This window comes from Neolamprologus brichardi, chromosome 16, assembly GCF_056152115.1.
Source record: "Neolamprologus brichardi isolate AB-2024 chromosome 16, ASM5615211v1, whole genome shotgun sequence".
In the NCBI taxonomy this organism is placed as follows: Eukaryota; Metazoa; Chordata; class Actinopteri; order Cichliformes; family Cichlidae; genus Neolamprologus; species Neolamprologus brichardi.
The window spans coordinates 11,187,490-11,206,704 of NC_142119.1; the positions used below are offsets into that span (position 1 = coordinate 11,187,490).

Below are 19,215 nucleotides of genomic sequence, written 5' to 3' on the forward strand. Positions count from 1 at the left end.
AGCAGCTGCTGGACTGACTGATACAGGAGTGTAGCTGCTAAACAGCTTCTTTGCTGTATTTTACATTTCAGAATGTGTGGAAAGATTGTAATTGGTGAAAGATCCTCTACTATGAAGCCATGCTACTGTAATACTTCCAGTTTAGCATTGTCTTGCTGAAATATGAAGGACTTTGCTGACACTGGTGTCGTCTGGATGGGAGCACGTGTTGCTCTAAAACCTGTATATACATTTCTGCTGCTATCGTACCATTAGAAATGCGCACCTGTGAACTGACTGCTGATAACAAGTCGGATGGTTCCTCTCCTCTTTAGTTCCACTTTTGATTTGTCTGACCATACAACACTTTTCCATTTTGCCTCAGTCAGTGTAAATGAGATCAGAAGTCATTTTCATATGTATAAAGAGGAAGAAAAATAAACATTTGCAACAAAACATGTTTTAGTGTAACCTGCAGTAAATTCCATCAAGTAATCCAAATGTCCTTTGATAATTTTTTATGGATTCTGATGGTTTACATAACCATTTTTAAAACTAGCACAAAAAAATGATAGTAGTCACATGTTTAAAAAGACAAGTATTCAAAGACTGATCACATGCAGTCTGTGCATGCATCTGCACTTGAAGTCACTCACACAAGGTGATGATTGGTCACTAATGAGGTCAGGCGCACTGACGATGGGAGCATGATGTCATTCTCCCTGAGGCCTGAACCCATTACGGACCATTAGTCACGATCTTATCACGCTTACACATAAGGGGCTCGTGTAGAAATGTTGTGCTTCAAAAAGAGTTTCAGGAAGCCACTGAAAGATAACTAATGATGCTCTCCTTACAACAGCAAACACTGGGAGCGCAGCAGCTCAAAGACGCGAGTCAGATAGCTTACAGTGTGAAAGTAAGCATCAACAGACCGAATCACTGTATTTTTAAGTTCAGCATCAGTACACTTGAAGCGTTTTTTATATAGCGAGGGCAGAAAAGGGAAACACATGTAAAATGTTACAAGAGTGAAATGAAAATGAGTCAGACTTAAAAACTGAAAGTGGTGAGAAAGTGAAGTTTAAAGAGTCTCTGAGGGTTAGTAACAGATTTGTGAACATTCAAGAGTTATTACAGCGAGTGTGTGAACAGCTCACAGCTAAGAGTCGCCGCAATATATCAGAGCCTTTTATGGACCAAACGACTAAAATGCAGCTCTCTTCTGGGCCGCACAAAAATAACTTCTAGCTCTGTTAGAACCTTCCTCAACACACTGCATTTTAACATCCCCTTTAACCTTAAACATTACAGCTAAATGACCCAGCCAAACTTGACTGTTAATCCAAGTGTGAACCCTGTCCTAAAGTCACAACCAGGCAAAACATGTCCACACTTTGTGGTCTGCAGTTGAAACTGGTGCTGATGAAGATAAACAAAATATGACACGGCTGTGATCCATCTACTATCTTGGACTCTATTCCAGTGGAAGTAGGATACCCCTTTAGGGACCATTATCTGACGCTTAAAATATAGGAACCGAAAATAGACGCACACGAAACCCAGACTCATTGATACTTCATACATGCACACACGCATACATCTCCAATTGTATGCGTGTGTGTATCAGACTTTCCTAATACGGTCTCTGATGCTGCAAGCCATGTAATGGTAAGACTTAAGACATTTTAACTCACAACACATGCAGGCAGTGTCACGAGAAAGCCGACACAAAACAGAACTGTTCCTTCTGGAGTGAAGTATGAGAACAGAAGTATTTGTATTAACGCATTAAAAAAAAAAAAAACCTAATAACAACATTTTTTTTCATTTTGCTCAAGTGCAAGAAGGACAACTTCAGTAAGATGTAAGGTCCACCAGTAACAGGTTTACTCAGTGTGCCCAGCTCAGTGCATATGCAGCAGAGCAGACAGCTTTGCCAAGATACACTATATTATACACTACAGTGCAAGAACTTACACTCACCCATTCAAACCACTGAATTCAGGCGTTCCAATCACTTGCATGGCCTCAGGTATAGAGAATTGAACACCTAGGCATGCAGACTACTTCTACAAACATTTATGTTAGAGTCAAAAAGTCTGCGCTGACCATCATGGACTTTCCTCCACAAAAATCAACCTCATTCAGCATTTATGAAAGCACTGAGGACTGGGGAAGCTATGTATGCCTGACAAGAAGCTCTGCCAGATCAAACTCAGTCCAGCAAACATGCATGTTCAGGCAAACAGTGGGTACCTGTGAGTGAACTGCGGGGTTGTGCATATTGCGTAATCTCACATTTCTCCCATGTGGGCAAATTTCCCCCCAGGTTAGCCACCTGTGGATCACATGTGGTTCCTGCACTGTGGAGCCAAAGGTGTCAGACTACTAGACCCCAGTTTGTAAGGCACTGGGGTTTTCCTTTGAATCAGCAAGCTGCATTTGATGATTCTCAGTCATTAGAACACACTCACTTATATAGAAGCAACAAAACACTTGGTTTGTTACAATAGCTATTTTCTTAGAAATGTAAATTTCAGACCTTCTAGATCACACAAGCCAGCTGCAGTCGCACGCACAAATCATGACATCAGCTCTAACTTCTACCACGTGCGCCTGCTAGTCCACAGCCACCACACACACACGGGAACAGCTGGAGATGAAAGCAGAGTGCGGTGAAGCTCGTCTTTGATCACAGTCTGCTGTTTCGACACACAAACGTATGCCCGCGCGCGTGCATGCAGAGCCGCTAATCTGAAACACCCTAACATGTGGTCTGAGGCAAAGAAACACACAGTGGCAGTGGACGAGAGGAATGAAGAGAAAGCTGTGACAGAATTTCAAAGGAAAGGAAGCAGCTGTCCCCATTCGCACTAACGAGAGGAGCCAGTGAGTCGCAGCTTGATGAGATGGCAATAAAGTTTCTTAAAACCACAGGTGAACACCAACTCAGACCCTCTGTGTCAAAAGGTTGTCCAAAATGCTGTCGTCAAGATTAAAAAATAAATAAAATTTAAAAAACTCAGCTTGTTTGCAGCTTAAATGTCTGCACGTTCAGATGCCTGCTGACAGCCCAACACCACATCATCAGACATTACTGCTTGTTCTTTAACTGAGGAGGAAAACTGAAGGAGGCCACAGCTCCTTTACTCCTTTTACAATCGCCACTCAGGCTAACTCGAAAAGATTATAAAATTATTTGTGACATATTTCTGCAGGTACAACAGGCAAATACTTTTTTTGAGGTACTGTGCTCAAGAAATTTATCAGACCACACAAATATTTGAGAAAGAACAAATCAAAAACTTGTTTAAAACTAATAAATATATTGTCAGTTATTTGCCAAATAGCTGAGACTTTTTCCCCCCAAATTTGAGCCGGTACACTGGACTGAGAAGTGAGAACTACAGGAAGCAACATTAAGGGGGGTACACAGTCCCACAGTGAGAGTTGCTATGCCAACAGCTACAGAGAGTGGTGGAGGCAGCAGAGAACATCGCTGGCAAGAGCCTTCCTGCCACTAAGAACAACGTAAGACTCAGAGCATTATCAAGGATCACAGCTAGATTGAGAACAATCTGTTCCGAGATTTCCTTCATCAAAAATAAAAAACCATACCCGATCTCTCATTCAACACCATTGTCTTCATGCCTGGATGGCTTCCACAGCACAGCCGCTGTTTTTCAATATCTCTCTGCAACCTGCGATGCGCCTCCTCGATAGCCTCCAGTGTGCTAAAACGGTCACCCTTATATTATTGCACTAAAAGCTCAGTGGGGAAAACATTTTGGTTTGAAATAAAAATAAAAAATGTAAAAAGCACAACTTAGAAAAGAAAAACAGTACAGAAAAATACAAAAATATCCTGGAATTCCCTTTAGTTTTAGTCTTTTTTGTCAGCACAACCAGGCTGTGAATGTCATGACTGGGATTAAAGGACCTTCACATGTGTATCAATAATGCTTATTCTGACAAATATAAAGCCTTGTTACAACTAAAAACTAAAACTGAACCTAACTAAACTAAACTAAAAGAAAACCTAAAATTGAAAAAGGTAATGAAAAATACAAAACTATAGCAACACTGTTCAGATAGAGAGAAGCTGATGTGTGCACTCATGGCTGTGAAAGTTTGAAGGCTGTGGTGAAGTCAGAGTTGACAGTTATATAGTCATAATGGGGTTTCCATGGAGTGATAGAATAAGAGCAGCTGTGCTGGAAATGGTTCCTTTACGTGCACTGGAGGTGACTGCGAGAGGAGATCGCCCAAATTCAAATCAGGTTGGTTTTTCATTTTTAATGGCTCTGTTCCTGGAACTCTGAAATTAAACCTGGTATAGATCAGTAATTCCCAATGATATAACCTTAATTAATTAGTTAATTAATTAATTAGCAATCCTCTTTGCTTATCCTTTTCAGGACAGGGGGGCTATGACAGCTGTCTTAGCAATGACTCTGAAAACCAATTCTGATACGGTCACTTTTTGTGAGTGCTGCTGGTGTTAAATAAAATGATATGATATAACATAGGATGGTAAACAAGTTGTGGACTAATGAACAGAAAAACAACAGACAAAAGACTAAATTCAAAATGTTTTTTTGTTTTTTAAAACACATTTAAAGACCACCTTTAAAGTTAAAGACCAGTAATGACAGGCTTTTCTGGCTTTGAAGAGAAAACGGTCCCTACCCAGGGTTTGTCAGCAGACAGCTCAGCCCAGATGTGTGTCATCTGGCCAATTAGCAGATAAAGCGGGACCTACCCCGGTTGTGATTGCCTCCGTCGTCATGGCTACGAGGTGTATCTCTATGGAGGGGCGAGGCCTGTGGGAGGAGGGAGGGGTCGAGACAGGAAGGCGGGGGCGAGCAGGGCAGCGAGGGTGGAGCTACAACCAGGCAGGTGGGAAGTGGGAAGTGTTCAGAGACGCAGGAGGTGGGGGGTGTGTGTAGTGCAAGGAAGGTAGTTGGAGGAGGTGGTGGTGGTAGGGTGAGCATCAAGGTGAACCAAGTACAGCAAGGCAAAGTTCATTCCACAAAAAACACACCCCGAAAAACAGCAAAAATCACCAGGAGAAAGTGTGAATTAGTTTTCAGGAATCAATGAAGCAGGTATTGATTCAAAAATGCAGGCAGGTCAGATTAAATGAGTGTTTATGTGATTTTTAACATCAAAGGTCATGCAGGAGAAATGAAAGTGCCACAAAAAAGGCAAAAAACAAACAAAAAAATAAATCAGAAAAGGTAAAAAAGGTGAAGCAAAGAAACAGAATGAGATGACAAGACACAAAACAAAACGGCACAAAACAAAATAAAGATTAGTGGCATTTCACATTACAAATCACTCTCACATGCTGTTAGCATCATGTTAGCTTCATTAGCGGTTAGCATCATTTCACACTGGTAACAGCAAACAAAAGCTGGATGGTTGCCAACTATAATAAAGCATGAGGCAGAAGCTTTCTATCATTCTGCAAATAAAGCTGATGAGCAGGGGCCACAAGCTGCCACAACATGACTGCTGCTGCTTCGCGTTAAGCTAATGACTAAGTTCAGGGTTTCCAGCGGTGTATCTGATATGCCCGTGTTGGTGTTGTTCAATATTGTTTGTCCAGGATCAACATTTCAACTGACCAGTCACATTGTTATGATCTCATAGCATTGCAATGTTCGGGAAAAATGCCTTAGTTTGTATAAGACTCTGTATAAGATTCTGGAACAAATGGTAAGAATTTCAAGTTGTTAATTTATACAAAATAATAAATATATTACCAAATTAGGTTTGCTGTTAGTCAAATTTAGGTATACATGTTGGTTTGTGAGCAAGAGTTCTTCAAAGCATTAGCTGAACGCTCAAACAATGTCAGTTTTAATGTTTATCCAGGACCAACATTATGATGACATTTCCAGCAGTGTATTAAAGCTGACACCCTTTTAGGGCCTTAGAAGAAAAATAATTAAGTGCGTTTGCTTTTTCACCCACCTGTAGAAAGTTTTGCTTTTAGGGTTTTTAAAGCCATATAAAGCCATGTAAAAGAAAGACAATTTCCTACCCTCTTGTTTAACCAATGTGGATTATATCAATTACAATGTTGAGCTCTAGGCTAAGCTTAAATTAAAACTACATAAGCTACAAACTGTATGACTAGAGCAACAGAGCTCATGTCAAAATCAGGTGTTCATCATATACTCAGACTGTGCATTTTTTTTTTCAGCAACCAGCATTGTAAATGCCATTAAATCATCACAGTGCGGTAACTGAAAGTATACTCTGTCCAGAAAAAAAAAAAACAATTTGTTAACCTGTACATCTGGTACTCCAGTTAACCTGGTCCACTATCTCAGCTGACTCACCCGAACGAGGTTTCAGTCCAAAGGGTGGGCTGGAGAAGGATGGAGGTCCGCTCACTGGAGATCTGTCATTTCGCTACAACAACAGAAATGGAAACAAAAATTAAAGTCAGTCCTATTTTAGTCAATTTAATGAAAAAATGCTGGACACTCTTGATCCTGTGCTTCATGTGCAGTTTTCAATGGCACAGACTTATGAATGACTCCACAGAGAGAGATAAAGTACACAGAAACACATTCACTCCTGTGATGAACCTGTGCAGACTAACAGGAGCTCAGTGACCTAAAGTTGAACTCAGAACACTCCACTCAGTTCCTACCTCCTCTGCCTTCAACCATCACTCAACTCATATGGCAAGCAGAAACACAGATACAGCAGACTAGCTTAGTATCAGCACCAACACTCCAGAGATGTGTAATTCAACAAAATTGGAGAGGAACACATTCTTTTCCAAAGACTGCTTTATTTTTATTTTAAAAAAGTCCTACGTGGATTTTACTTCGTCTTCCATATTTTCACCTGGTAATAACATCTGATCTGAATTTGCATTTCTTATGTGAACAACAGCAGTTTAAAATATATGCAGAACACACTGCAATATATATCTTCTTTGATTTCCATTTGTTCTAAATACAATGCTGCTTACAGCCCTGTACAAAGAGTGATGACCATCAAAGCAGAAACCCACTGCACTCATAGTGTCACAGGTTTGCTATTGTAAACATTAAGTTAGCTAGCTAAACACAAGAAAACATGTTAACATAATGGAGAAAACAAAGAACAATTAATTGTGACAAAACAGGATAACATTTTAGACAACATCCATAAGTTTTGCAAATGTAAACAGACCTTGCCCAAAACACCCCATGTAACATAAACTTAAAGGTACATTCAATTCAGTGTCTTCCATACAGAAACCTATCATTCCTAATCTAATTTGAGGAAATATGGTATGTTTTACAACAGAAATATATTCAATTTTTTAATTGAATTCAAATTTTTTTATTTGTAACCATTGTTAAATTACAACAACGGCTGCCTCAAGGCACTTTATTGTAAAGACCCTACAATAATAGAAAGAAAAAGGAAAAAAGCAATAGAAAGACAAATTCTGGTATTACTGTTTTAAGCATTGGATGTTTTAACCGATGCTTTAACACAGAAATAAATAAAGGTAGTACAAAAATATAAAAAAATAAAGTTTTGGTGTTAATCCAATAAATAGTAAACATCATAATATATAGTTCATGAAATTACAAAAATAACCCTGAAACAGTGTTTTTATAAAACAAACAAAACACAGAGACCTCAAGTCACACAGCCACTTCAGCAGATGAATGTTGCACACAAACATGGGAGAGAGAAAACACCAGCCACTTGTTTTTCTACTGTCCACTACAAAGGCTTTCAGTAAACCCACCTTCAGTTTAGCCAGTTAGTAATTTCCCAAGAAAGCCTGTGAGTAACTGGTGAAAGATTGAGACTCGCATGTAGCAACAGAGAAACACGTTCCCTCTCTGTTCACACGTGGATCAGGCTGCTGGATGAAATGCGACACGTGAAAAGCTCAGAGAGGTGTGATCGGCAGCTAACACAGCAAACAGACACACGACCGTTGGATCACTGCGAAGCACGACCGTAGACAGCTCACTCGGAGGACAGAGACTACATCCAGAGGTCTGGTGCTACGTTTACCTTGATCGACATATGCCACTCATACTCGCGGCACGCAAGCTGGGCTTCAAACCTGGCCTTTTCTAGAATCATCTGTCTCTTCTTCTGGAACTCACAGCCACCTTCATCCATGTGCTGCTACAGGACGCATCAAAGGTTTCAGCTGTAAGTATTTTCTGTTACTAGCATACCTACAGGTTTTACTTATCTAGGAATGCACAACACTTTTCCACCTGCTGAGCTCTACCAGTCATTAATACATTTTTTAGATAAGAGAGAGGTGTCTTTGCAAACTGGACCACCCAGTGGTAGTGGATAGGACTTGAAATACTATAAGAAAAGGCCAGAAAAAGGTTTCTTCATTTCTAGTCTCTCTCTATATATATATCACATAGTATACTATAGTTATGCCTTCAGTATATTAGGGGGTCTTTAGCCCTCTAAATGACCCTACATGTTCTGCTTGGATGGCTCAAGGATCATGAAGGAAAAATGAAGGAGAGTTTGAACATTATTTGGCTGCAAGTACCAATTCTTTCCTCTAAAATGTTTATACCAAAATAACATTTTCATCTGTTGAAACTTCCTCTGGTGCTTTTGTCAAAGAGAAGAGCCAGCAGGCATTTCCCGAAAGTTCTCATTAATAAAAATCACTGCCACCTGCTGACCCAGAAATCCAACAAAAAACCAAAAACAAAACAAAAAGCTCAAAATCCAAGTTTTAGCAGAACTCTTCAGACACAGTGAATGTTGCTATTTTATTATAAATTACTGGCCAACAAACTGGAGTTTGAACCAACCTGGAAGTCCTAAGAAACTAAGAAACATGTATGCCATGTGTGTGTGTTAGAGGTAAAGAGCTGTAAAGAGCTCATACTGTACCTTTGGTGTTGTGGCGCCGTCATCACTGTCCTGCCCGCTAAGGAGGAAAAAAAAAAGAAGGAAAATAAGGGCAAGTGATCTACTTTACCATAACCCTACATAAAACAGTGTACAGAATCAGAACTACATTTATCTTCAGGAACGACCATATTGGCCCAAATACAAGAGAAGACATTTATTTTATGATTTTCAGAATTTAGGTTTAGAAGCATCTTAGGAACAAGATGGCATTGAACTGTCTTCTACAAAGATGCAGGATGAATTCTTTGTAATAGCCATTTTTTCCAGCCCATTTACAGCAAACGACTACAGATGAAAAGTAGCCTTTTTTGCTAATTCTGCCATATTAAGATTAATATGTTCACTAATATACACTGTTCCTTTTAAATGAATGAATTCAATTCAAACTCAAAATTGTGAGATAGTTGGTCCTGTTTAATTAGCCCAGTTCAACTTGCAGGATTTTCTGATCATATCTAGAATATTTACTTACAAAAATTGAGGCTATCGATTGAACGTTAATAAAATGATAGCTGTCACTGACTGTGGGCTGACAGAGAAGATGATACAGAGTAATCAAGTCTGACATACAAGACACACTGATGGATTTTTTGTTGTGTTCATACACCACTCTTCATTCAATCATTACTCATCATTAATCTGTTGCTCTCTTCCACAGCGTGTCTTGGTCCCATCTCCCTCCCCTCACCCCAATGGCTCCCCTCCCCGAGCCTGGTTCTGCCGGAGGTTTGCTTCCTGTTTTATATCAAAGCCCTTTCTCATAGGGGGTCATCTGTTGTTTGGGGTTTTCTCTGTATTGTCGTAGGATCTCCACCTTATAAAATAAAGCACCTAGAGGCAGCTGTTGTTGTGGTTTGCTGCTATATAAATAAAACCGAACTGAATTAAATAGAGGTAGAATGCTTTCGGAACTAAAAAAAAAAAAGATTTTTAACACAAAAACATTTCTCCCCTCAGTCCATCAGGCCAAAACCTTTTCCACAGTCATAATACAAGTAGTCTTAAACGCAGATTCATGGAATCTTACTTGAGTGACTCGTCCACTGTGACCATCTCCACTGGATAGAGCTGGACTCCAGACAAATCTTCCTCTGTGTTCACCCTGATGCACAAAACACAATAGTAATGCCACAGAGTGCTGGCTTACAAATGAGAAAAACAAACAAAAAACAAAAACATGACTTCAGTCAAGTTTAATTCTCTCATAGTTTAGCCATCAAGTAAGTTCAGCAGTGGTAACATAGTGCTGCAGATATGAATTATTACTCAGCAAAGGGAAACAAAGACTATGGATACTCTTAAAGACTCACTGTGGTTATCACTTAGCTCTAACTAATACTCAGCTGTTGATGTTTTTCACCTGCTGGGGTCTTGCAGCAGTTCCACAGCCTCTTTTAGCTGGTTGATCATGTCGATGTGGAGCTCTGTGCCCCCTGTGACTTTTGACCTGCAGCCACAAAGATAGAAATGAGAGTCATGTATATGTACAGTGTATTTACACGGGTGATGATGGTGCCATATCATAAAATCACAGCTGGTAAAATCTCAGAGGATACTTGTAGATTCTAAATTGTCATCAATCAACAGAAAGAAACACACACACACAAAAAAAAAAAATCACTACTGATTTTGAATGATGCTGCAAACAGATACTGAATAACATGTGCTAATAAAAGTAGAAGAAAAATATCTAATTATGACAAACAATACAATAATCTACCAATAAATGAGGAGAAACAAAACATGAGTCATAAAGTGGAAATCGAAACGACACTATGCTCATGAACTTACGTTTGTTGTGTTGACCAGTGAGAGTCTTCTTCTATCCTGAGGGGCTCGTCGAAGTCTGCTGCCGTCCTACCCTGCAAAGACAAGCGTACGCAAATCAGCAACAGCTGCAGAAATCACATGATCCACAGTCCGGCTCAGAGACGTTACCACTTTCTCCTCTGTACAATTAGAAAACAGAGTCCTTTTTCTTCATCCATTCCTTCCATTCTTTATGCTTTTCTTGTTTCTTACTCTTTTCTAACAGCAAGTCTTTATTCTGCAATTTGACTGTAGAATACTTTGGTATACAGAGGAGTTCACGGCCAATTCAATGACTAGAAGCAATGTGCAACTGGAGAATAACATCGGCAGAGGTAAAAACTGAGTTTTGATGATGTGAAACCAGTTTGTACTTTTAACTTGGAATAAGCTAAAAAATGGATGAACTCCAATACTAAGTAGAGCTGGCTCTCTTCATGACAATTCAAGTAAAACATTTAAGTCTAAAAGGAATTTTAATTGAGATTAACATAAAGTGACAGTTTATGCTGCAGGCTCCATTTAAACAAACCACATGAGCCTAAAACGACAGGCAGCCTAACTAATGCTGGAATAAAGTAACCCAGTGAACATAATAGTTTTACATAACCTCAATCAGAGGGAGGCATTATGCATGAAGTGAACCATTTACTGCATCAATTTTTAACTGAAGCACTCAGAGGTGTGCAGACGCAACACAACATGAGCTCTTGCCTTGATGTAGTTGATGAAGCGAGTGCTGAGAGAAGAGTCTCTGTTCTGGTCTCTCAGGGCTTCCGTAGGGCTCTCCTCAATCAGCTGCACCGAGTCAGAGTTTGGGTCTGCTGAAATGAAGGAAACATGAACTCTCAGTATTAAGCTGTAGTGTAGGGTGTAGAATTCTGCACCACAGGTTTGACAGAATATGAAAAATATGGGCACAAAAGCACAACTCCCATGAAAGTGAACCCACGAAGGATTCTAATTACCTGTATAACCAAAGTTATAAAGGGACTTCACAGCTCCATCCATTTTAGTCAGTCATGCATAACGCAGCACAGTTTTTGTCTGTGTTTACACTCATTCAAACAGATTCACTTTTTAAAAATGTCAAAGTTATTATCAATGTGCAAGAAATAAAACGCAGATACAAACACAGTCTGATCACAGCTCACCAGTCACAACTAGCTAGACACTAAGAATGGAGGAAATAAGCAGAACTGAAGAATCCTGAAAAAAAATTATGGCAAAAATTTGGCACCAAGCCTCAAAGCCCCAAACAGCCAATCAACAGCTGAAACATATTTATGAGTGTCAGCAGGCACATCTCCATCACATAAATTGGCACAGAACGTGTTCAGTCCTATGGGTGAAACTGTGTGCATGCACTACAGAAGTATAAATTGAGGAAAAAGAAAGCTACTTTAACCTTGTTTGGGGACAAAGCCGCCAAACCTTTGAACCACTACTTCATGTTATGGCTGTCTCTCCTTGCACTTAGACAAGGATTTCAAAAGAACTGTCCAAATATCTGCCCGGAGCCGTTGCCAAGACAGATGTCGAGTGGCAGAATGTGCAGGAGAAGTGATTGGAGGAAAGCAGGTCAGGTGCGTGAGTCAGCCCTTAAGTCAGCTCTTAAAACCTTTGAGATTTTTTTTTTGTGTGTTTTGTTTAAATTTCATTCATTTTCTAAACTTTTACAAGAAAATTGGTGATAAATAATAAAAACCACAGCAGGAGCTTGCTGCTATTTTAAAAACAACACATTTGTCAAATATATAATATGTAAAACATCTTTGTGACGCCAGGATTCAGGATTTGTTTGGAAATATAACCTAGACGGCCCTCTTTTCACTCATCTCGTTCAGTAAATGTGACCCTCCATCAGCTCTAACCTAATTAAGGCTGATTGAAGTCTATTTAAACTGTGTCTGGGGAGCTGCTGCTGTTCTTTAATAGAGTTCAACAGCCCAGATACTTTTAGACACACAGCTGACAGGTTAGAAAAGCAAAACTACTAAACCCTCAGTTTGTACACTGCTGAACCACATCGCATGGCAGGGCTCGTACGGGATCTTCTGACTTGTAGATGGTGCTGAGCACTGCTTCATGCTGCATGAACAACAGTAAAATAAATAATAATAATTGTGCAAGTCTGTTGATTACTTCACTCTTTCCTCTTTTCCATAATCATTGACTGAATCACTCAATGTGCATTCTCAAATTGGTTATGCTTTTTTCTCAACAGAGTCAAGTCCAGATGATGTTTATGCTCCCAAAGCATGAGTAATAAGAGCGCACGTGCACACACTATTCATTCACATGAATCCGGGCTGTCCAGAGAGTTTAACCAGGTGACAATAGATAGCATAATACAGTTTGTCTACCATCGCCACATGCTGGCCACTCTGTGTGTGTGTGTGTGTGTGTGTGTGTGTGTGTACCTGTCAGAGAGCTGATGTGTTCACTCGAGTCGTCTTTGCCGATTCCCTCCTCTGTGATGTGACTCATTGGCACATTAAGGCTCAGACTGTCTTCATCTGACGGCTGAAACAAACAATGAAACGGCTTCAGCGCTGAAACAAAACTGTGAGAACCTCAACACAAGAACACAACAACTGATGAGTGTTAAAAATGTAAAAGTTCTCAGTTGTAGTTTATTACTTTTCTCGTAGTTTTGGGTCAGGAAAAGCATATCAGTTGCAAATTAGAGTTTATAATTTCAGTTTCACAGACCTGGAGCTGGCTGCTGCCTTGAACAGCTTTCTATCTCAACAATGACCAAAAATGTGAATTAGTAACAAAGAAAAAATGTGTTCATTCTAAAATGAAAAGGAGAGCTCTGACTCCCACTGATGCGACGTGACGTCAGTTTACAGAATCCTACAAAATTCCTCTGCACTGCACGGATAAACACTACGAGAGACAGAAAAACTTTTAGCTTATCAGTTCAAATGAAGAAAATAACTTCAACTAAATGTTAAGTTGCCCCTAATTACAAGATGAGGCCAAAGTGCCTCCGCTCTAACAGTATTTCATTTCAAGACCAAATCCAGAAGAATCTCAAATTCAAAGTCAAATATTAAAATTTTCAGTTATTTGTCATTTTTTTCAACTTTGTATTAATTCATCTTAAATAATGCTCTTTAACAATTTACTGTTAAATGTAACAATTCATTTTTTGCCTTTTTTCACAATCATTTGCTCACAAGTCCACAAAAGAAATAACAATTTGCAGAAAAAGTGAGTGACGTCTAAACGGGTCGGTCTTTTAATGTCATCGCACTCACTCAGATACACCGACTTACAGAGGAAAAAAAGATGAGCTGGTGTGATTAGAAAAATGAGGATTAAAGGAGCAAAGATGAGTGTATTAAGTACATGTCTAACGCATATTTGTGCATGGATACACACACACACACACACACATAACTATACACCTATATTTGAACATGTTACAGTCATATTGGTACAAATGTACAAAATCCCCCCCACACACACAGACACACAGATGCAGAGACACACACACACACACCTCAGTAGCAGACAGTCTCTTGTCTCCGTTGTCGCTGCCGACTCCTGAGTCACTGTCCTGCTTCTTCTGCTGCTCCATGTCTTCCACACTGCAGACACAAAACACAGGTCACACACACAGGAGGCAGGTGTGTGTGTGTGTGTGTGTATGCACAGGCGAGACAAAGAGCAAGAGAGCCACAATGACACAGAGAGGGAGATAGAGAGAGAATGCTCCCCCTCCCCTCTCTGTTTCTCATGCTGCGTTCACACTGCTGTGTAAATTCTGATTGGCTGTTTCGATTTAACCTTTAACTGCTGTCATGAAAGTTTCAGGGCATCTACAGGTGTAAGCCGGTTAAACAAAACCTTTTTTAACGTCACTGCAATCGACATTTAAAAATGAAACCTACAACCGAAATACACAGACCACAGCAAACAAAGTAAAGCCTTCTGTCATGCGCCGCAGCGCGCGTGCACAAAAGGATCCAAACGCAGACTCAAGCGCTAGCAGAAAATGACACTTTATTATAACAACAAAAGGCGACCCGGCAAAACCAAAGGAGCAAAACGAGGAACTAAAAAACCCGGGGAAACAATGGAAGCCGGAATCGGGACCGTGGGAGCTCGGGAGGGAAGTCCGTGAGAAGGAAATCCGTGGAGGTAGTGGATGGGCCAGATGATGTACCGGGTGATCCAATTGAGCAGGAGGACAGGCAGGTGGCAGATGCTGAACGCCGGATCAAAACCTAGACACAAGTAGGCAGATTTAATGCAGCTCCAACAAGATATGAATGCAACGCTTTCGCGGGAGTCTAGTTACCACAGAGAGGTGATTAACGAACTGGCGTGGAGCATCCGTCAGCGCCGGGTTAAGTAGCTCTTCAGGTAATCACCCCGATGGAGAGCAGGTGTGCCAATGATGGCCCAGCCTGGGGGTGTGGCTACCCGCGCATCACACATTCCACACACAGGACCACGGACCATGACACCTTCATCATCCTCACTTCCATCACTGTACTGCATGTCTGCATGTACCCTCTCCCAGGCCTGAAGTATTCTTCAGGAATTTATTTAGTATTTTTCATAGCTTATGCATCTCCTCAGCATTCTTTAACTTTACACATGTAAAGACAGCCAAATGTGTAATGAGGAGAAATTCTTGAGGTGACAGGACTAAAGAGAGACCCATCTGAACCACCAGTAGTACGGCTCAGCCTGCTATGTAGACACCCCTATGGCATCAGTTTGAAAATCCTACATTACCTTCTTCTCGAGTTATTGCATTCACAAGATTTTCAGAAAACTTGAACTTTGACCTTTCACTTTAGGTTCATGTCACAGAGATTCAGAGTAGTCTGAGATGATTTGTACACGTGCCTATGTTATTGATTTGAAGCTCATTCTGGAGGTCTCGGGTTCACAAGATTTCAATAAAACTTGAACTTTGGAATTCAAACGTGTTCAAGATGTTTTTTGTAGACACACCTATGGTATCAATCTGAAGCTCCTACACAGCCTCATTCTCAAGTTATCTCATTCACAAATTTAGGTTAGGTTTTCACTCTGCCCGCCCGGCCTGCCCGGTGGAGTGACAAGAATACTCCATCAGCTTTTTACAGCTGAGGGGTAAAAACTTATGTACAAAGTTTCTGAACCTTAGGACGCAAAATGTAATTTAGGACCTTAAACAATCCAATGTCACATGTTTTTTCACTGCCAAGCTTTCTATTAAGCCCCGTGGATGGCATGAAGTTCCTATACTTAATCCTTCATTGATTTAAAGTCATAGCTTCCTTAATGTTTTACATTAATACTTAGACAGTTAAGTGATTTTTTTCTGGCCTATGAATAGAACGACTTGATGCGATCAGAAAAAGGAAGCCTAAAATAATATTAAACAATAAAGAAGCTCATTGAGTGGTTAATATGATAGTTAGAATAATAATGATAATAAGGTGTAAGCCTTCAAATACAGTTTAAATCAACTTTTTCTGTAAGACTTTTCTTAAACAAACTGACCTGTCATACTCTGTATAATATTTAAATCTAAAGCATTATCAAATAAATTCTATTATGTTTATTATTTATTCATAATAGAACAAATATTCTATTTGTTCTCTTATGATAAAACATCTCTATTTGATCAAGGGAAGATCTGAAAAAAGGTTTTAAAAATCAGTGTTTTAGAAAACACACAGGAGTCAAATACAAGGGCATCTGGGGAACTTTAATTGGCCGTGTGAACACTGGCCTGTGGCAGTCTCCAAGCAACTGAACAATAATGAGGCGCTGGAATTGCTCACACACACATGCACGCACATGCACGCACATGCACGCACACACTGCATTTTCTAATAACCCTTCTGTGAGCAACAGTGCCGCTCCTCTCATCTCATCTCCTTGATCATGATTCTACAAGTGCAGTTGCTTCATAATAGCCCACACAGGTCACTTAAAGTCTGAGACAAATGAGGGTTCATCCATCTCTCTGTGACCTCTGACCCCCTGACATCCTCATCATGTCACTAAAAGACTAAAACTTGTGTAATAGCCAAAAAAATATGCCGCCATAAGCAAATGCTGTGAGCAGATCTGGAACTTGGACTGTGTTGTTTTACTTTGGCAGGGCACTCTTTCTTCATTTGGTAAACCATAAACTGAGCCATGCTGGGTTTCATTTTTATCTAGCTCTGTTTAAGGTCATCGTATTAATGGGGTTTTAAAAATAGCATCACTCTGTTCTCAGCTTCCTCTGGAGTGAGACGGCAAACGACTGCACCTCACAGAAGCATACTAATTTATTATCCACAGCCTTTTTTTTTTTTTTGAGTAAAAGTGGCATTGCATGTTTATGAAAAACAAAGCTGAGAAACAACAAATTCAGAGTGATGGCTTGTAATAATGTTTCAGTGAAAGACGAAAAAAGAATCGGAAGCATTTGAGGATGACAGAAGACGACTAACAAGAAATCATAGAGCAGGAATAGAAGATTTCTGTTAAAATAAATATGAAGTTGAACTTCAGGATATCCGTCTTTCAGAATCATAGCTTGTCAAAGTCAGGGATTGGTCTAATTTCAGTAACCCTGCATGGAAAACACAGCCAATCAAAAACCACTATAAGTACCAGTTCATTTCCCATAAAATCAGTGACGTCACCAACTCTGTCTTGAATCTAAATGCGATCGATTATCGATGGAATGCCAATCAGCAGACGGTGCTGTTTGCTGGTATTAATTGAAAATATATGGAGCCAAAAACTGACATTTTAATGTATAAACCAATAAGCAACTTACTGGGTTTTGGGGGGGGGGGGGGGGGAGACTATAAGGCGCCGCACTATAAGGCGCACTTAAAAACCTTTAATTTTCTCAAAAACTGACAGTGCGCCTTATGTATGAATTCTGGTTGTGCTTACTGACCTCAAACCGATTTTATGTAGTACACAGCGCTCAAAAATCTGCCAAAAAATGTTTTAGTATTACTTTGGTAAACTATGAAGCTGCACCACTTGATGGATTGTCGAAGCATTACCAGCTATCAGGAGCCTCGCAGAGTAATCTGGGTCCTAAACTCAGTCTACTTCAGGTCCCAAAGTTAAACGAACACTGCAGCATCAATGAGAGTTAAAAACTAAATTCTAAATTCTTTCATCTTTAATAAAATGATCAGTGTTGCTGTTTTACCAGGTATAACAATTAAGTTAAAACATCCAATCATCCATGAACATCCAAATAGAATTTATTAAACTTAACGGAGTTAAAAGTTAGCAGGAAGTTCGCTCGCTAGTTTCCACCTAAACATGATATAGCATGTTCTGACTGAGAGATTTCTGAAAAAATTCAAACATACTGCTCTGCTATCACTTCCAACATAAATGAAGACAGAAAACTAAACAGCAGTGACATTTGTAGGGTTATTGAAGTTGGGCTAGCTGGTATATAATGATGTGCTACATGATCACTAGCGACACAGCTATGTTAGTATAATATAAACACGGTGAAGCTGGAGGATGAACACTAACATTTTTCCACTCTATAAAAGTTAACGTGAGGGTTCCTGATGGTTAGGGACAAATGCAATCACATGGCAGGATGCTACAAACGGACAAAACTTCAGTCAGGAGAACAACTGAGAAAATCCATCCACAATACCAGATTAGTCATTAATATACTGCAACATCATGGGAAAAGAGCAGCTGGAGAGAATTCCACATTAATGAATCAATGCAAGAAGAATAAGTGGAGTAAAGTTCGACTTATCTGACTGTTTTGTTTTGCTTATTACCCCTTATAATCTGGTGCGCCTTTTATACGGTCCGAAATATATGGTAGTTATTTCTGGAGTGGCCACTTTAGGTGGTTCCAAAACCAAATTGTGGTGTGAATAAGGCACGGAGGGACCAAAGATCATAATCTAGAGCCATTGTATTGATCTAACATCACACCACACACAAACCCTGAGTCCCCGTGTTTTTAACTAGGTGGGCGTGATTAAGGATGCTGTGCAGGTGCGTCCGCCCTCCCTGCACGGCACCGCAGACCACACCCCACCACACAAATTAATTCCCATAGACAGACAAGTCAGAATCCTCAACTTCATGGCATTAAAGAGTTTTTCCCAACGTCTTTACAGCAGAAATAAAATGGGGGGAAAATCTGCCAAACAGCAAAGCATGACAGCTGCAACAAATGATGAGCTTAAAACCAATCTGAAAATTACTAACCGTCAGAGAAAGAGAAAGTAGACCTGTTGCAGTGCTGTAGTTTGTCAGTCTGATTTCTGTTCTGGCGTTTTATATGTATGGACTCTATATCCACACAATATCAGCGCTCCCTCTAGGTCAGCCCTTCATACCCTGGATGTTGCTGATGCTTTTATCTTGTGTGTCATGTGGAGTTTATTTAATCAAAGAAATCAAGAAGACAAGTGACAAAAGCATAAACAAGAATGAAAGCTAAAGGAAAACCTGATTTACATGTAAGTGTAGAGTCTGTGTGAACTA

General features: G+C 39.9%; 1 protein-coding gene across 7 annotated transcripts in view; it reads right to left on the reverse strand.

The window, feature by feature from the left end:
* lrch1 (leucine-rich repeats and calponin homology (CH) domain containing 1) overlaps window positions 1–19,215 on the reverse strand; it is a 94,653-nt gene that overhangs the window by 22,760 nt on the left and 52,678 nt on the right. For 2 of the 7 annotated variants that reach the window (XM_006806392.3, XM_006806389.3), the window contains exons 7-16: window positions 14,231–14,318; window positions 13,140–13,242; window positions 11,431–11,540; window positions 10,699–10,769; window positions 10,268–10,354; window positions 9,935–10,009; window positions 8,887–8,923; window positions 8,026–8,142; window positions 6,333–6,405; window positions 4,745–4,867 (exon numbers count right to left, since the gene is read on the reverse strand). In XM_006806392.3, coding sequence (XP_006806455.1) covers window positions 4,745–4,867; window positions 6,333–6,405; window positions 8,026–8,142; window positions 8,887–8,923; window positions 9,935–10,009; window positions 10,268–10,354; window positions 10,699–10,769; window positions 11,431–11,540; window positions 13,140–13,242; window positions 14,231–14,318 — 884 coding nt within the window. The remainder of the gene's footprint in view (window positions 1–4,744; window positions 4,868–6,332; window positions 6,406–8,025; window positions 8,143–8,886; window positions 8,924–9,934; window positions 10,010–10,267; window positions 10,355–10,698; window positions 10,770–11,430; window positions 11,541–13,139; window positions 13,243–14,230; window positions 14,319–19,215) is intronic. The other 5 variants (XM_006806394.3, XM_006806391.3, XM_035914630.2 and 2 more) reach the window with 4 other exon arrangements.